Source organism: Mustela erminea, chromosome 1 (assembly GCF_009829155.1).
Source record: "Mustela erminea isolate mMusErm1 chromosome 1, mMusErm1.Pri, whole genome shotgun sequence".
In the NCBI taxonomy this organism is placed as follows: Eukaryota; Metazoa; Chordata; class Mammalia; order Carnivora; family Mustelidae; genus Mustela; species Mustela erminea.
Genome location: NC_045614.1, coordinates 121,945,372 through 121,963,332, shown reverse-complemented (window position 1 = coordinate 121,963,332; position 17,961 = coordinate 121,945,372). Strand labels below are relative to the sequence as shown.

Here is a 17,961-nt window from a genome sequence, read left to right as displayed (position 1 = left end):
CTTTAGTGTTTAAATTCACTACACACATATAGTACATCATTCACGGAACTTTACTACATTGGATAGCCAGTCAGATAACAAATTTAAAGAAATTTTTGATTTTTTCGTATGCGAAAAATACCAGCTGGTATAGTATGAGTTCTTGCGCATGTTATTGTGTACACACACAATAAAATCTCAGTGAACTTTAATAAATGTTCTGGGTTTTTCTCAGCTAGTATGTTTCTTTAGCTGTTTTCTTTCCCCATTCATTTACAATGTAATTTTGGCACTCACCCTGGTGCTAGGAATGCTACATGCATCGCTTCCTCCAATTCTAGCATCAGTGTTGTTCTGTGGCTCATCCAGTAGCAGGTGTTGAACATTGATATAAACAGAATTTTGTCTACCAAAGCCAAAATCCTCCCATTTCCAGTCTCCACTGGCCAAAGGAATGCTAATGCAAAACTTCCAAATTCAAGTCTCAGGCATGACGGTTCATTATGCTGCCTGCCAAGATTACTGGCCCATGGAAACTCTTATTTTAAAAATTAAGGCAAAGTAAAACTTTCTGTCAAATACCTTGTGATTTTAGGTGACACACTCACAGATTTGCAGCTTTCTCTGAAATTAGTAAATTGAGATTATATTGCAGTTAATTACTTAATAACATTTGTCTTTGAATATAGTAAATTACCTAATTATAACAGAACCATTCACCATAAATCCCAAAATACCCATTGCAGGGGGGGAAAACATTAAGAAAAATGGTAGAAAGTTTCAATAAAATTTAGGCATTTTAATATTCTAAGTGATTTGAAGTGGTTCATGACTAGAATCTTTTGATGTGCCTAGGTTGCTCAGTTAAGCTTCTGCCTTTGGCTCAGGTCATGATCTCAGGGTCCTGGGATTGAGCCCTGCATGAAGCCACACATGGCACCTGCACCCTGCTCCTTGCGCAACAAGGAGCCTGATTCTCTCTCTCCCTCTGCCTGTTGCTCCCCTTGCTTGGGGAGCTTGCTCTCTCTGTCAAATAAATAAATAAAATTTTTTTAAAAATTAAAAAAAAATCATTTGTATCAGTAAGAATTTTTCTTAGTGGCCACTGATTTATTTAGAAAAATCTAGATTTAAAGGTCACATGGAACTCACATAGCCCACTTAAGTCTTTTTTGGGAGGAGGACAAGATCAGTATAAATAATTTGACAAATTTAAAATGCAGTTTTAAAGGCAACAGAATTGAAAAGTAATCTTGGGAGAATTGGATTTGAACAAGAATTTATTAACTTATTATTAATTATTTGAAATGTTAGGTAATATGTATTTAAAATATTGTTCCTGCTATCATATTTTAAAGACCAGTGATTTTATGACTATGTATATACAAAAACTTCATCAATATTTTTCAGGATGCTTTATATAGATATAGATATATAGATACAGTAGTTCTCTTCAGATTACTATAAAAGGGTTTAATTTTCTTTTAAATCCAGTCAACCATCAAAATATGGAAAACATTTGAAAATCTCTATCAAGTGGGAAAATGTGGCAAAATGATATATCAATCATCTTTGAATAAATTATCTACATTATAGAACTGTAGGGGAAAAACAACAACAACAACAACAACAACAAACATGGATCATTATTCTTAACTACTTTTGCAGAGTTTCCCTGCTTGGATGTTGTGGAAATAGCAATCAGTATTTATGAAGAATCATGTCTTACATGGAAGTTGGGTACTGAGTTACTGCATTTCTGGTTTTGGCAGTATTGTAGCATTTAAAAATAAGTATGCTGAAAATGTAAGTTTATGTTTACATAAGTAATGTATACATAAACTTCCTTTAAAACACTACTATCCTCAGCTAACAGAATAGTTAGAGAAATCCCCAAGGGACCAAAACTTAGGAAAGAATGCTATGACAAGTGATGAATCCAGAAACCTAGTACTTTGGGGATTAATAGCAGGTGACACAGGGAACAATGGAAGAACTATGATTCAAGGAAGAAATAATAAAATTCTCATAGCATTAAAGATATTGAATCAGTAGTTCACAGTTCTTTCATAATAAGAACATCAAATACAGACAATGTTTAGTTTTATTCCTGTCTTTCAAAAATTATAATCAAATTCAAACTCTCCCAGTTTAAGAATGATTTCTATCTTTCAAAAATTATAATCATATTCAAGCTCTCCCAGAGAAAGATCAAGAAGGAACACTATCTCATTTTCTGAGGTTTGTATAACTTCAAGCCAAATCAGACAGAAACAATGCTTGAAAGGAACACATTGCCTCCAAATTTACTTCTAAGAATAGACATGAAAATTATAAACAAAATGTTGGCAAAATAAATCACATAATAGCCCAAAATTATAATGCATTCTACTAAGTAAAAGTTAACCTTAGGGATGCAAGTTTGAATGCTAAAAAATTGATTACTATAACTCATCACTTTAAAAAAGGATAATATAATTCTTAATAAATGTATCAGAATTTATAATAAAATTTGATACTGACTCATAAAACATATTTTATGGGAGGAACATTCTTAACCTGATATTTAAAATATGAAATAGAGGACCACAATCACACCTTATTAAATATTTTATTAAATATTTCCTGGAGGTTTTAACCTGCTAGTAATAACATCTATAAGTGACCAGAAAGGAAATAATAAAACCCTCATAATTTGCTTATCACACAATTTTTTTTAATGTAGAAAATGCAAGGAATTTTATGAGAAAACTCAAGGAATATTATCAATAGTAAGGGAAATTAGCAGGATTATTTGATAGAATGGAATAGTATTCCTTAGTACCAGCAATCAGAAAAATATTTTAATTTTAAAACTTTTAACATTAGCATTGACTGCTATTTGATATATTAAGAACTTCTTTTTATGTTATTATAAGAATGACATTTCTCTCCAAATTGATCTTCAGTTTCAGGGTAGTTCCAGATACAATCTTGACAAGGAAATTGATAAGCTCATTCCATTATTAAAAAAATAGTGAAGATTTCTTGAGGAAGTATAAGTAGGAGGACTTGCCATTCTGAATATTAACATGTATTAGAAAGTCAGACTAATTAAAATAGCATATTATAATGGAGATGAATCAAAAAGTCTGATGGAATTGATTGGGGATCCCTGACAGACCCACACACATATGGAAATTCATAAACGACAGAAATGCCGTTACACATTAGTGAAGAGTTTCACCAATGGTACTAGAACGGTTATTCATATGGGGAAAAAAAGTGATACTGAATTCCACTTCATACCCTACCCCCAAAACATGCAAATGCATTCTGGGTAAACACTGAAATATTTAAAAACAGATTTCTTAAAATGTTAGGAAAAAATGAGAGTCATTTTATCACCTCAGGTTTGAGAAGAATTTCTTAAGCATATCAAAAAAAGTGCATAGACCAATGCATTAATATTAAAATTATACACATTGAAATTATGACTTTCTATTCATCATAGAACAAAACAATAGAAAATGAAAGAGAAGCCAAAAACTGGTGGAACAAAGTATCCTATGTGACCTAAAAAGAAGTTTCTATAGAAAAAACTTGAGCATGATAAAGGCAAAATACACTGTTACAGCACAGAAAAGGGAACATAGATAGCTAAATAATACATGAAAATGTCCTCATTATTAATTATGGAAATGTAAGTGAAAGATACATTGGTATATAATTTTATGCTCATTGGTTAGCAGAAATTAGGTATACTGAAAATAGAACCTCTTAAAAGTGCTAGTGGTATAAAACATTTTGTAAAATTGCATAGCATATCCTGCAACTCAGTAATGGTACTTTGAGTTAAACAAATAATGATATATAATTTCATACCTGCCACATTGGCATAAATATAAAATGATATAAAATAAAGGACAACATCAAGCATTGGTGAGGAATGGAGGGATCAGAACTCTCATGCAGAGCAGATAGTTATGTAATCAAAACCCTTTTAAGTTTTTTGTCAGGGTTCCTGGCTGGCTCAGTTGGTAGAGCATGTGACTCTTGATCTTGGGCTCCTGAGTTCAAACCCCATATTGACTGTAGAGATACTTATGTAAGTAAATAAATCTTTAATGTAAATATAAATAAATAAAAGCATTTTGGCAGTTCTTAGTAAAGATATACTCCCTCCCTGACTAGAGGAACACTTGCATATGTCTGTCAGGAAATATAAATAAGAATGTTCCTTTAGTTATGTATATTTTCCTGTGCCCTTTCAGGGAAGAAAAGATGTAGGTGGGGGAAAGTCTCTTCTCATGCCTTTCCCATTGACTGAGCCTGAAACTGACTGGAAGCCAAGGGGTTTGATAAAGGTTCATAAAGGGTAACCTTCTGGGCATGGGGCAGAGGGAGGATCTGGAGGACAAAGAAAAAATTCTATCATCCAGGTGTTCATAGAAAGTTGATTTACATTGAGTTGTGTAGATGTTCTCATAGCTTGTTGCAGTTGTTTTTTAAGTTACTTCCATGTGTTTGTTATTTTCTAATTTTATCTATTTTCTCCTTTTAAAAAGGAAAGAGCTTGTCTAATGAATTATTGTCTTCCTTTCTTCCTTGTATTATAACTTCTTTGTACTTATAATAATGGAAAACTGGGAACAACTTTAAAATATTTATCTTAGGAAATGAATAAATAAATGAGGAGGAATCTCGGTGAAAAGCAAATCACAAAAGAATACATATATTAACTATATTATATACATATGGTTATTATATATAGTATATATATACTATATTAACTATAATCACCATGATGTAAGTTGCTAAGAGACTAGATGTTAAACATTCTCACTACAAAAAAGAAATGAAAGTTACGTGATGTGTGGAGATGTTAGCTAACATTACAGTAGTAATCATTTTGTAATAAGTGTACCAAATTAACACATTGTACACCTTAAACTTCTAACATGTTTCATACCAGTTATATCTCAATAAAGATGGGAAAAAAACTGAATATATATGTAAAATGGCAACTATATAAAAGCAAGCATTCAAAAAATAAGGGATGAATTGTTAAGGCCATATGCATACATAAATATTAAATCTATACAAGAAGGCAATGAGATACAAAAAAAAGAAAAAAAATCTGGTTGTGGTGGTGGTTACCATAGGACACCAAGGTAAGTGATAAAATAAAGAGTACCGAGGGGACTTCAGTAATATCAGAGATGCTTTATTTCATAAGCTGTGTTGTTTTTCATTATTCTTTATATTTTGTATATGTTCTTTATATATTCAATTTGTTCATAATATTAAAAATGAAATTATAATACAAAAAGTATATATCTTTCAATTCAGAATGAGGTAGAAAATGTAGATAGCCTCTCCTCAGGAATTTAAGCTTGGTACTTAATAGTACTTAGAAATTCATTACTGATTCTTCAGTTGAGCCCCTAAAGATTTACTTTTTAAGACCATCTTACCTTAACAAATTTAATGTTTCGGGGGGTTGCTTATACCATTAAGCTCTTTGGAACTGAGACCAGCAAAACAAATAGCAGATTAATCATTTTACATACTCAGAATTGGATTCATGCTCATCAATTAGCTGAGTAGAAGAGCAAAAAAATAAAAACAAAAACAAAAAAAACAAAAACTAATTGAAATTTATTTTTTTTCTATTAATGTTGACCATATTAAGATAAATTTTGTAAATAAAATACATGTTTTGCAACTCTATACATATTACAAAAGAACATTATTGATGTATTTATCAAAATAACTTTCTCCTCAAACTGAGTAAAGGTGCAACTCATTTAGTTTACTTGCCCTACCCCAAATAGTGCAGAGAGAACTTCAGTAGCAATAAAGAGGATGGGGATACAGAAATCAGGATAGGAACAAAAGAACAGGATAGAGACCTAGATGAGGGAGTAAGATATACTAAGCTTCAACTCCCCAAAAATAACAGTTAGCTATCCAAGAATTAAAATAGCCTCGGGAGGGCTTAAGAGTCCAATTAAGTCCAGAAATGGACACTAACTCAACAGAAAAGATTGTAGAGACCAGCTTAGCTGAGACATCCCAAAATGGTTAGGAATCAAGAAGAAAGGTAGAGGCCATCAGTAGCAAGCATGCAGTAGATGCCACTGTGGTTCCTAGTGGCCAACTCTGTGGAGGACTCTAGCAATCTTTTCCATAGGGAGCCTGAGACGTAGATACCCCATAGTTTTCACAGTGGAAACTCCATAATGTTTGTTGGTGCAAACTTCAGTGGCCTGATCCTCAGAGGGCACCAGCAGCTTTCACCACTGAAGTAATCAAAAGCTATCACTGCCACAGATCCCTAGGAGACGGAGATGCTACTGTACCCTCTTCCAGCAGAAAGAGCTACCATTGCACATGCATAGGACCAGGGCTGCCACCCCAATCCCCATCCATGCACATTCCTCAACCCTAGCAGCCATGGCTGCTCTACATGTACCCACAGTTTGGATTTGGATATAGTTGACACTTTGTGTATGCCTGTGGCTCAGGCACTAGAGTCTCTGCTGCTGTGGGCTTGCTAGAGCCTGAATCTCAGGGGCCACTATCACTCTCTAAGTGCCTATACTCTAGATCCTGGCATTGTGATTGCTTTAAGAGTGTCCATGCATCAGATACCAATATTATCACCACTGCAAGGGGGCTGCCAGCTGACCAGGAATTAAGAGACACATTGTTGGCCACAATATCACAATGTCCCCCATGAGAGAAAAAGAAGCAGGAAGTTCCCAGAAGTCTTTATTCTCAACCCAACAGCCCTTGTTGCTATTGCTTACCCCATGGCCTTCCCCTCTGAGGACCCCTGCAATCTTATATGAGACAAAATAGCATGTGAAAACTGCAAATAGACAAAGAGGTTCACTATATAATGGGTTTGAATTCATCAAGATAATGTAACAATCATATATACATGCGCCCAGCATGGGAACCCCTGTATTGAGCAAATTTTAACATACCTGAAGGCAGAAAATGCAATAGTAGTAAATTTCAATACCTCACTTTAAATAGTGGATATCTCATTGAGGAAGAAAATTAATAAGGAAATGCTGGATGTGAGCTACCCTTTAGACCAAATGGACCTAATATACATATACTGAACATTCCATCCAATGGCAATAGTATATTCATTCTTAAGCACACACAGAACATCTCCATTATAGATCATATGTTAGGGCACAAAACAAGTCTTAAGAAATTTAAAGTCATTGAAATTGTACCAAATATCTTCTTTTTCTAAGATTTTATTTATTAGAGAGAGTGCATGAGCTGGGGTATGGGGGCAGAAGCAGGGAGTCTGATGCGGGGCTTGATCCCAGGACCCTGAGATCATGACCTGAACCAAAAGCAGATGCTTAACCAATTGAAGCACCCACATATCCCCCAAATATCTTTTCTGGTTATAATATTATTAAACTACAATTTAATAATAGGAACAAAGTGGAAAAATGAAAATATGTAGAAATTGAACAACATACTCCTGAACAACTGATGTGTCATGGGGAAAAGAAAAGGTAATTAAAAAAAAAAAAAGTCCTGAGACAAAAACAGAAACAGAACATGCCAAAATTTATGGGATGTGGCAAAAACAGTTCTAAGAGAAAGTTTATAGAGACAAATACCTACATTAAGGAAAAAAAAATCTGAAATAAGCAACTTAATTTTACACCCCAAGGAACTAGCAAAGAAGAACCAACTAATCCCAAGGTTTGCAGAAAGAAGGAAATAACAAAGATTAGAGCAGAAATAAGTGAAATAGAAATTAGGAAAACAATAGAAAAAAATCAGTGACACTAAGAGCTTTCTTTTTAAGAAATAAAATTAATAAACCTTTAGCTAGACTAAATAAGACAAAAGAGAAAACTCAAAATTAGGAATAAAGGTGGAGACTTTACAACTGACAACAGAGAAATACAAAGAAACATAAGAAACTACTATGAATAATTATATGCCAACAAACTGCACAACCTAAAAGGAATGGCTAAATTCTTAGAAATAAACAACCTCCCAAGACTGAATCATGAAGAATAAAAAATCTGAATTGATCCACAACTAGAAAGGAGATTGCATCAGTAATCAAAACCCTCCAAACCAAGAAAAGTGAAGGATCAGATGGCTTTAGTGGTGAAGCCTACCAAGCATTTAAAGAATTTACGCTAGTCCTTCTCAAAGTCTTCCAAAAAGTGGAAACTCATGATCTGAGGCTGACATTAACATGAATACCAAAGCTAGACAAGAATACTATGAGAAATAAAATTATAGGTCAATACACTGATGAACCTAGATGTAAAAATCCCCACACAAGATATTAGCAAACAGTATCCAACAGCATATTTACAGGATCATACACCATGATCAAGTGGGATTTATTCCTGAGATGCAAGGATGGTTGAAAATATGCAAATCAATAAGTTTGGTACACCATATTAATGGAATGAAGGATAAAAATCTTATCATCTCAGTAGATGCAGAAAAAAAAGCATAAGGCAAAATTCAACATCCTTTCATCATAAAAATTTCCATTAAATTAAGTACAGAAGGAATTCTTTACTAAAGACAAGTTTACAACTAACATCATACTTGACAATGAAGAGCTACAAGCTTTTCCTCTAAGATTAGGAACAAGAGAAAGATGCTCAATCTGTCCATTTCTAGCCAATATATTACTGGAAGTCCTAGCCAGAACAATTAGGCATAAATAAACAAATGAATAGATCTTATTTATATTGGTAAGAAAGAAATAGAATTGTCTGTGTTTATACATGACATGATTATATATACAGAAGACTTTAAAGCTTCCACAAAAAAAAAAAAAATTAGAACTTATAAACAAATTCAGTAAAGTTACAAGATACAAAATCAATATAAAAAAATCAGTTTTGGGGCACCTAGGTAGCTCAGTGGGTTAAAGCCTCTTCCTTTGACTCAGGTCATGATCCCAGGGTTCTGGGATCAAGCCCCACATCCCGTTCTCTGCTCACTAGGGAGCCTGCTTCCCTCTCTCTCTCTGCCTGCCTCTGCCTACTTGTGATCTCTCTCTGTCAAATAAATAAAATAAAAAAAAAATCAGTTCAATTTCTATACACTAGCAACAAACTGTATGAAAAAGAAATTAAAAAAAATCCTATTTATAATAACACTAAAAATAATAAGACACTTAGGGATAAATGTTACCAAGGAGGTAAAACACCTGTATACTGAAAACTATAAGACATTGGTGAAAAATTTTGAAAAAAAAAACACAAACAAATGGAAGGCTATCTCATGTTCTCAGATTAGAACAATTAATACTGTTAAAATGAACATACTATCCAAAGTAATCTATAGATTCAGTGCAATCCCTCTCAAATTTCCAGTGACATTTTTCACAGAATTAGAACAACCTTAAATTTGTGTCGAACCAGAAAACCCCTGAATAGCCACAGCAATTTTGAGAAGGAAGAACAAATCTGGACACATCATACTTCTTGATTTAAAACTATATTATGAGACTATAGTAAATAAAATATTATGGTGGGGCATAAAAATTGATCTGTGATTTGGGTTTTTTTTTTTAGATTTTTTAATAATTTTATTTTAGTTTTTCAGTGTTCCAAAGTTCATTGTTTATGCACCATACCCAGTTCTCCATGTAATACACACCACCAGGGTCACCCAATCCCCCACCCCCTCCCCTTCAAAACCCTCAGTTTGTTTCTCAGAGTCCACAGTCTCTCATGCTTCATCGCCCCCTCTGATTTCTCCCAATTAACTTTTCCTTTAATTCTCCTAATATCCTCCATGTTATCCCTTATGCTCCACAAGTAAGTGAAACCATATAATAATTGACTCTCTGCTTGACTTATTTCACTCAGCATAATCTCCTCCAGTCCTGTACATGCTGATACAAAAGTTGGGTATTCCATGTTATTCTTTATGCCCCACAAGTGAAACCATATCAATAATTAACATAATTAAATGTTACCAATAATGAATTCCAAGATTCATTACCAATAATGAATCTTGGAACACTGAAAAAAATAAAACTAAAAAAAAAAAAAAGTTGAGTATTCATCCTTTCTTATGGAGGCATAATATTCCATTGTATGTATAGTCCATATCTTCTTTTTTTAATATTTACTATAAATATTCAAAAGTTTAATGATTTTTAAAAAATTTTATTTCTTTTCAGTGTTCCAGAATTCATTGTTTATGCACCACACCCAGTGCTCCATGCAATACATGCCCTCCATAATATTCACCACTAGGCTCACCCAACCCTCCAGGCCCCTGCCCTCCAAAACCCTCAGTTTGTTTCTCAGAGTCCACAGTCTCTCATGGTTTGTCCCCTCCTCTGATTTCCCCCAACTCACTTCTCTCCATCTCCCAATGTTCTCCATGTTATTCCTTATGCTCCACAAGTAAGTGAAACTATATGATAATTAACTCTCTCTGCTTGACTTATTTCACTCAGCATAATCTCTTCCAGCCCTGTCCATGTTGATACAAATGTTGGGTATTCATTCTTTCTGATGAAGGCATAATACTCCATTGTATATATGGACCATATCTTCTTTATCCATTCATCCATTGAAGGGCATCTTGGTTCTTTCCACAGTTTGGCTATTGTGGACATTGCTGCTATGAACACTGGGGTACAGATGGCCCCTCATCTCACTTATCTGTATCTTTGGGGTAAATGCCTAGTAGTGCAATTGCAGGGTATTTCTATTTTTAATTTCTTAAGGAATCTCCACACTGTTTTCCAAAGTGGATGCACCAACTTGCATTCCCACCAACAGTGTAAGAGGATTCCCCTTTCTCCACATCCTCGCCAACACACGTTGTTTACTGTCTTGTTGATTTTGGCCATTTTAATTGGTGTAAGGTGGTATGTCTATGTGGTTTTGATTTGAATCTCCTTTATGGCTAATGATGATGAACATTTTTTCATATGCCTGTTAGCCATTTTTATGTCTTCTTTGGAGAAGTGTCTGTTTATGTCTTCTGCCCATTTTTTGATGCGATTATCTGTTTTGTGTGTGTTGAGTTTGAGGAGTTCTTTATAGATCCTGGATATCAGATCTTTGGTCTGTACTGTCATTTGCAAATATATTCTCCCATTCCATGGGTTGCCTCTTTGTTTTGTCGACTGTTTCATTTGCTGTGCAGAAGCTTTTGATCTTGATGAAGTCCCAAAAGTTCATTTCCACTTTTGTTTCCTTTGCCTTTGGAGACATGTCTTGAAAGAAGTTGCTGTGGCCGATGTTGAAGAGATTACTGTCTATGTTCTTCTCTAGGATTTTGATAGATTCCTGCCTCACATTGAGGTCTTTTATCCATTTCGAGTTTATCTTTGTGTATGGTGTGAGAGAATGGTCAAGTTTCATTCTTCTGTACATAACTGTCCAATTTTCCCAGCACCATTTATTGAAGAGACTGTCTTTTATCCACTGGATATTTTTTCCTGCTTTGTTGAAGATTATTTGACCATAGAGGTGCAGGTCCATATCTGGACTCCCTACTCTGTTCCACTGGTCTATGTGTCTGTTTTTGTGCCAGTACCAGTACCTGTGATCATAGCTTTGTAGTAAAGGTTGAAATCAGGCAATATGATGCCCCCAGTTTTCTTTTTCTTTTTCAACATTTCCTTAGCAATTCAGGGTCTTTTCTGGTTCCATACAAATTTTAGGATTATTTGTTCTAGCACTTTGAAAAATGCCGGTAGAATTTTGATTGGGATGACATTGAAAGTATAGAGTGATCTGTTTAATCAAAAATGGCCAATGAAAACAGATCCAATCATCAAAAATAGATCAAAGCAACAGAATAGAGGACCCAGAAATAAATCTGTACATAATTGGTCAATTAATTTTCAACAAAGGAACAAAGAACAGACAATAGGGAACGAATAGTTTCTTCAATAAATAGTGTTGAAAAACTGGAATTCACATGCAAAAGAATTAAATTGAACTCCTGTCTTTTACCTTTCACAAACATCAACTTGAAAAAGATTAGACTTAAATGTGAAACTGAAACTGCAATACTCCTAGAAGAAAACAAACAAAAGAATATTTCTTGATATTGTCCTTGCAGTTATTTTTTTTTTAATTAAAACGACAACAAAAGCACAGGCCACTAAGCAAAAATAAACAAGTGAGACTGTATCAAACTAAAAAGCTTCTGCACTCAAAGGAAACAACAAGAAAATGAAAAGAACCTGTGGAATGAGAGGAAATATTTACACAATATATGTTTGACAATGGGTTCATATTAAATATATATAAGGAGCTTACACAATTCATTAGCAAAAAGCCCACAAATAGTCCAATTAAAAAATGGGCAAAGAAAGCTTCAAAATGTTGCCCAAATGACCAGCTGATATGTGAAAGGTGCTCAACATCACTAATCATCAGGGAATAAAAGCAAAACCACAATGAGATATCACCTTATACTTGTTAGGATGTCTGTTATTAAAAAACAAAACTGAAAAAAAAGACAAAAAAAAAAAAAAGAAAGAAAATAGCAAAAACAACATGCTGGTGAAGATGTGAAGAAAAGATAACCTTTTTTAGTGGGAATCTAAACTGTTGTAGCTATTATGGAAAACAATATGGGTATTCCTCAGAAAACTAAAACTAGAACTGCTATATGATCCAGCAATCCACTTCTGGGTATATATCCAAAGGAAATGCAATCAGAAGAGATGTTTGAACTCATGGTTTTTGCAGCATTATTCACAATAGCCAAAGTATGAAAATAACCTAAGTGCTCATGGATGGATGAATGGATAAAGGAAATGTGAGATAGATGTACAATTGAATATTATTCATCCTTTAAAAAGAAAAAAAGAAGAATCATGCCTTCCATGATAACACAGATATCTCAGAGGCTAAGTGCAGTAAAACAGAGACTGAGAAAGATGCTGCATATTGTTATTTACGTGTGTAATCTAAAATCAAACAAACAAATGTATAGTAGAATCATAGTTGTCAATGGACTGGGGGTAGAAAAAGAGGAGATGTTGGTCAAGGGGATACAAGCCTTCAGTTACAGGATGAATAATTTCTGAGGATCTACTGTACAGCCTGGTGACTATAGTTAATAATACTGTACTGTATACTTCAAATTTGCTAAGAGAGTAGATCAATACACACATGAAGGTAACTACTGAGGTAATAGATGTGTTCAGATTGTCAAAATTTCATAATGTACATGTATATCAAATAATGTTGTACACTTTAAATATATATAATTTCATTTGTCAAAAACAAAAAGCCTCCCCTGCCAAACACACACACAGACATACATACACAGAAAGCAGACCAGTCTTATTCAGAATAAAAAGTGAAATTCTTTCAATAAGCTCTTTCACAAAACAACATGGCATTGAGAATTGGTTAAACTACATATTTAAAAAATTGAAATAACCTTGGAAAAAATTGGGAAATTACTTATTATTGCATCAGTCAGCTTTTAGCTGTGTCAACAGCCCTACATTTTGTCTCCAGTAATGCTTTTCTATACTATCGTATATGTATTTTTTTTTTCTGATGTTTGTATTCTGTATTACATTTCCAGATGTGTTTCATTTTGGGGTTATTGTATAAATAGGGCCCTAAAAGAATCAACTGTGTGTGAGGAAAACAATATGATGAACCAAAATAAAAATAGTATTCACTTAGGTAACATTTGTATAGGCAATATTATGGATAGCAATAAAATTCTTATAAGAATATACATTTTTGCCAAAAAGGAAACTGGTCCCTTTGCATCCCAGCCCAAAACAAACTTTATTGGATTATTATTTTTAAATTTCACATATCTTATTTTTTTCTAGGTTCTGCACATTTTTTTTTTTTACTTTTTTTTGGGGGGGGCTTCTAGGATGTCATAAACAGCAATAGTGTCACTAGATTTTGGAATAGGTGTAAGAATAAATATATAGGCTACAGAAAGCACACACAAAAGCCAATTTCTTATTGATTTGATAATCTGTGGTTGGTTTCACCATTATATAGTGATTTTGTTGAATATCATTGTGCTCATAGGATTGTGAAATTTGGCATGTAATTTGTATCAAAAGTGTTCTCTGTCTCATTTTAAATAGCAATAGCTATATATTAATCACATAACTCTATATGGAATCGTATTAACTGCAATACAAAACTATCTCCACCAGCATGACTCCTAGTTTTGGAACTGAGTTTTGAATGGATTATGTTGATGTCCATAGAAAGATCAGAACTAATAAAAGAACTAGTTGGCATTAATTACTCTCTTCTCTGCAATCCCATAGTACTTTATTAGTTCTTAATTTAAGAACTTAATTCATTGGGCTTTGATTTATTTTAATTTCTCTGCAGGCTCATCACCTCCCACAAACTGTGAGTTTCTTGTATGGTGTCCTGTTCCACTCATCTTTCATATCCCACATCTATTAATAATTGTTCACATATTAAATGGTCATAACTCAACAGAATACTTTTTTTTTTCTTTTTCTTAGAGTGTTCTTTTTAAATTTCTTCCAGAAATTTGGTACAACTGTATAAAAGTGAAGATGACACAGAAATTTCAAAGAAGATTAAGACCCACTGGACTTCTTTGGGCCTAGAAGATGTACAGTTTGCAAATTACTCTGTGCTGCTTAATCTGGCAGGCCCTTCTGCCAGCTCCGTGACTCTGCGCAGCAGCGGCCAATGCTTTCATCCTAATGGCCAGCCCTGCAGCGAAGAAGCCAGAACCCATAGCAGCCAAGATCTGCTCTACTCATATGCAGCCTACTCTGCCAAAGGAACTCTCGAGGTAATATGACCATTTGTCTCTGTCATTTATAGTGAAATGGAATTAGAAAACAACAGCTTTCATCTAAATTGAACTAACTGGCAAGATGCAACATAAAAAAGTAACCATTAAATGTTCTCAGTGTGGAGGTGCCAGGGAAGGGGAAGGAAGATTTGGATTGGCTGACCTTTTTCTCTTGTCATGTTTTGGAAAATGAAAGCATGGTAGAAGACTTTAATTCCAATGCGTTGAATATGTGATCGAGTTATTCACATTTTTCTTAGTTGGTATAAGACATGTTCATTTTATTTTGGGGGGTTCTTAGTTGGTATAAGACATGTTCATTTTATTTTGGGGGGTTTGGAAGAGGCAAATTTTAATGGATTGGTATGGACATAAGGGATAGAAATGAAGGCAGTTGTGTTTTGAGATCCTGTGTACACCTAAGTAAGGAAGTGGAAAATCCATGTGATTATTCACGGATTTAGGATTTGAAATATAGTGTTCCTGCTTTCTTGATGGAAAACACAGGAGATAAGGAGCCAGGTATAGATTATTGCTTTACTGTTTCTAGCTTAGCTAGGTTTTTGGCTGGTGCTGATGGGCATGCCTTCCAGAGCCACATACATGAGTTTCAAATCTCAGTTCCCTAATTATCCACTGTTACTTACCTAACTAGGGCTGAGTTCCCTCATCTCTGTGATGGAGATAAAGATAGTTCTAGCTTTATAAGGTTGTTGTGAATATTAAACTAGTTAATATATGGAGAACTTGGAGAACAGAGCCTAGCCCACAGTAAGGACAAGATACCAGTTAGATACAATATATAATTGATCCTGTTTCCTTATTTAGGAACATTTTCTGTCTCCATGTAAAAATACCATTTTAATAAACATACTTAGTTTTTGTTTCACAAACCTTTAGATTGCCTCATTTAATACAAATGAAATAATTATATGTTTCTGATTGTTGTTAATTATTGGCATAGCTTTTTCAGACTGTTAACTCTGATTAATACATTAAGTATTTAAATCACTTGAAGTTATTTCACAGATACATTCATTGTTTTTGTTTTTTTGTTTGTTTGCTATTCATTTTAAGAGGAGAGTGGGGAGTGAGTTCTTTTACTGGTGGTTTAGCGTTTGCACTCCGTTACATCATTCTCTGACTTTTAGTAGAACTGCATATAACTACTACCATGGAAATCCTTATTATTAATTAAAAATTAATATAATATTAAATGTCTGCAGTATTTCTAGGGCAGGACTCATGTAATTTGATTTGATTGATATATTAGTATTTCTGGTTAGGCTATAATGGGAGAGAGCCTGCCAGCACCCTTTTGTTGGTTCAGAAGCTCTAGTCTCAAGTCAAGAGTCTAAAGTTATCCCACAGATTTTCTTCAGACTCCCCAACTTTCATTAGCCCCCACACATTTCCAGCACCCTCTCTATTCCCAAGTTGATTTAGCCCAGTAATCTCCTTGCCTTGAAAACAAAACAAAACATGTCCGAAACACAGAACAACAACAAAACCCTCAGGAGCTTGAGTGGGTCCTTGGAATACATTCCTCAACTATTTGCTTTTCAATTTGCTTTGGCAAATTACTTACTATTCCTTGACCTAGGTGATATGGAAAAGCTGTAACATCACAACTTGCATCCCTCTTTCCTCAGCAGGGCCCTCTGATAATCTGCTGGGCCATTGGATTGTTTTTTGTGTGTTTCTTTGTAGCCACATTTCTGAGAATTTTCTACACATTTGTCTCATCAGTTATAAACGTTTCAATTTTCATTGTTGCATGTAAAAGAAACCGAGGTCTACTATAGAATCATAGAACTACTTAAATGCCCTTGAAAACATAAGTCATTTTGGGACCATCTACCACTTATAAATGCTGTAAAATCTACCATTTTTAATAAAGAAAGATTTAAAGAAGCTGCTAAAAGGGAAAAATAAACTTTGCTGGTGATGTAGAAATATACTCTATGGTTGAAATACAGACCTAAATTAAAGGTAATAATGTTAAAGGAATTAAAATGCAATTATGGGTAAAACAAACACCTTGTATTTGAAGAACATAATTTGAGAAATTAACCATGCAAATTAGATGAAGGCACTAACGATAACTATTTTTAGAATTATATTAATAATTCAAATCTATTATACTAAGTACATAATAATTTAAATATTTATATCGATAATCTTATTGATGTTGATTTTTTTTAAATTTAAAAGATATTAGCATTATGATTTTCAAAAGCAAAGTAATTTCTAGGTGACTACTTTATATGCATGTAGAATATTTGCATATATTTTATATATAAGTTTTAGACTGATGTATTATTGAAACTCACATATCCTAATTAATAGAGTACGGGTGATTTTCTGTATCTCTTCAGACCACTCTTAATTAAAATCAAGCTTGAGAGGTTGCTGATGATGATTCAGGCATACCTACTTTTTGATTTTGAGTACATTGTATTTGCATGAATTTCTATCAGGCTCAGCCATTAACAGGTTCTTAAATTATTCTAGTCTGACTGCCAGCAAAGCTCCCCACTACTTTTGCTTTTGACAAGGTTATTTGTAGAAGAGGAGTGCCCCTTTTCTTTGAGGAGCTGTCATGTCCATTCATCATATGACCACTTTGTATAAGCTTCCAATTCTTGCTTTCTGGTAACAGTCTAAACAGCATTTGTGATATCTGAGATCTACTTTGAAAACCTACTTAGTGCCAGCATGATGGATGGTGTACTTTGCAACTTCTTTGTAATTCATTGTGTGCTAGAAAGGTGACATTGTTTACCCCATCATAATGACAGGTGGGTCAGTAGAAGGGTCCTAAGGAGAGTTGTCCTGTCAGATGCAAAATACATATTAAAATGGATACATAAATAATTCAACATGAGTGAGGTTAGCTTCAGGGAATAAACAGTGATTTATATTTTTATTAAAAGATAAATATCAACTATAATATCATCATACTGTTAAAGACATTGGTAGTGAGTGCTGACAATGTCTAGTCAGTCTCATAAATAGAATATATGGCCATATGTAATTCCTGTGCAATTATTTCTTTTGTCCTTTGTGAAACATACACAGATGCAGAAAAGCAAAGGAAACGATTAATATTTAATATAGGTTGGTGATATTTGAGTCTAGTATGTTTATATTTTTGAGCAGAGAATTTGTTTTCACGTA

The 17,961-nt window shown here is 33.8% G+C and overlaps 1 protein-coding gene across 5 annotated transcripts in view; it reads left to right on the top strand.

Annotated features, from left to right (window-relative positions):
* NAALADL2 (N-acetylated alpha-linked acidic dipeptidase like 2) overlaps positions 1–17,961 on the top strand; it is a 1,358,868-nt gene that overhangs the window by 792,736 nt on the left and 548,171 nt on the right. For all 5 annotated transcript variants that reach the window (XM_032340827.1, XM_032340857.1, XM_032340836.1 and 2 more), the window contains one exon: positions 14,505–14,778. In XM_032340827.1, coding sequence (XP_032196718.1) covers positions 14,505–14,778 — 274 coding nt within the window. The remainder of the gene's footprint in view (positions 1–14,504; positions 14,779–17,961) is intronic.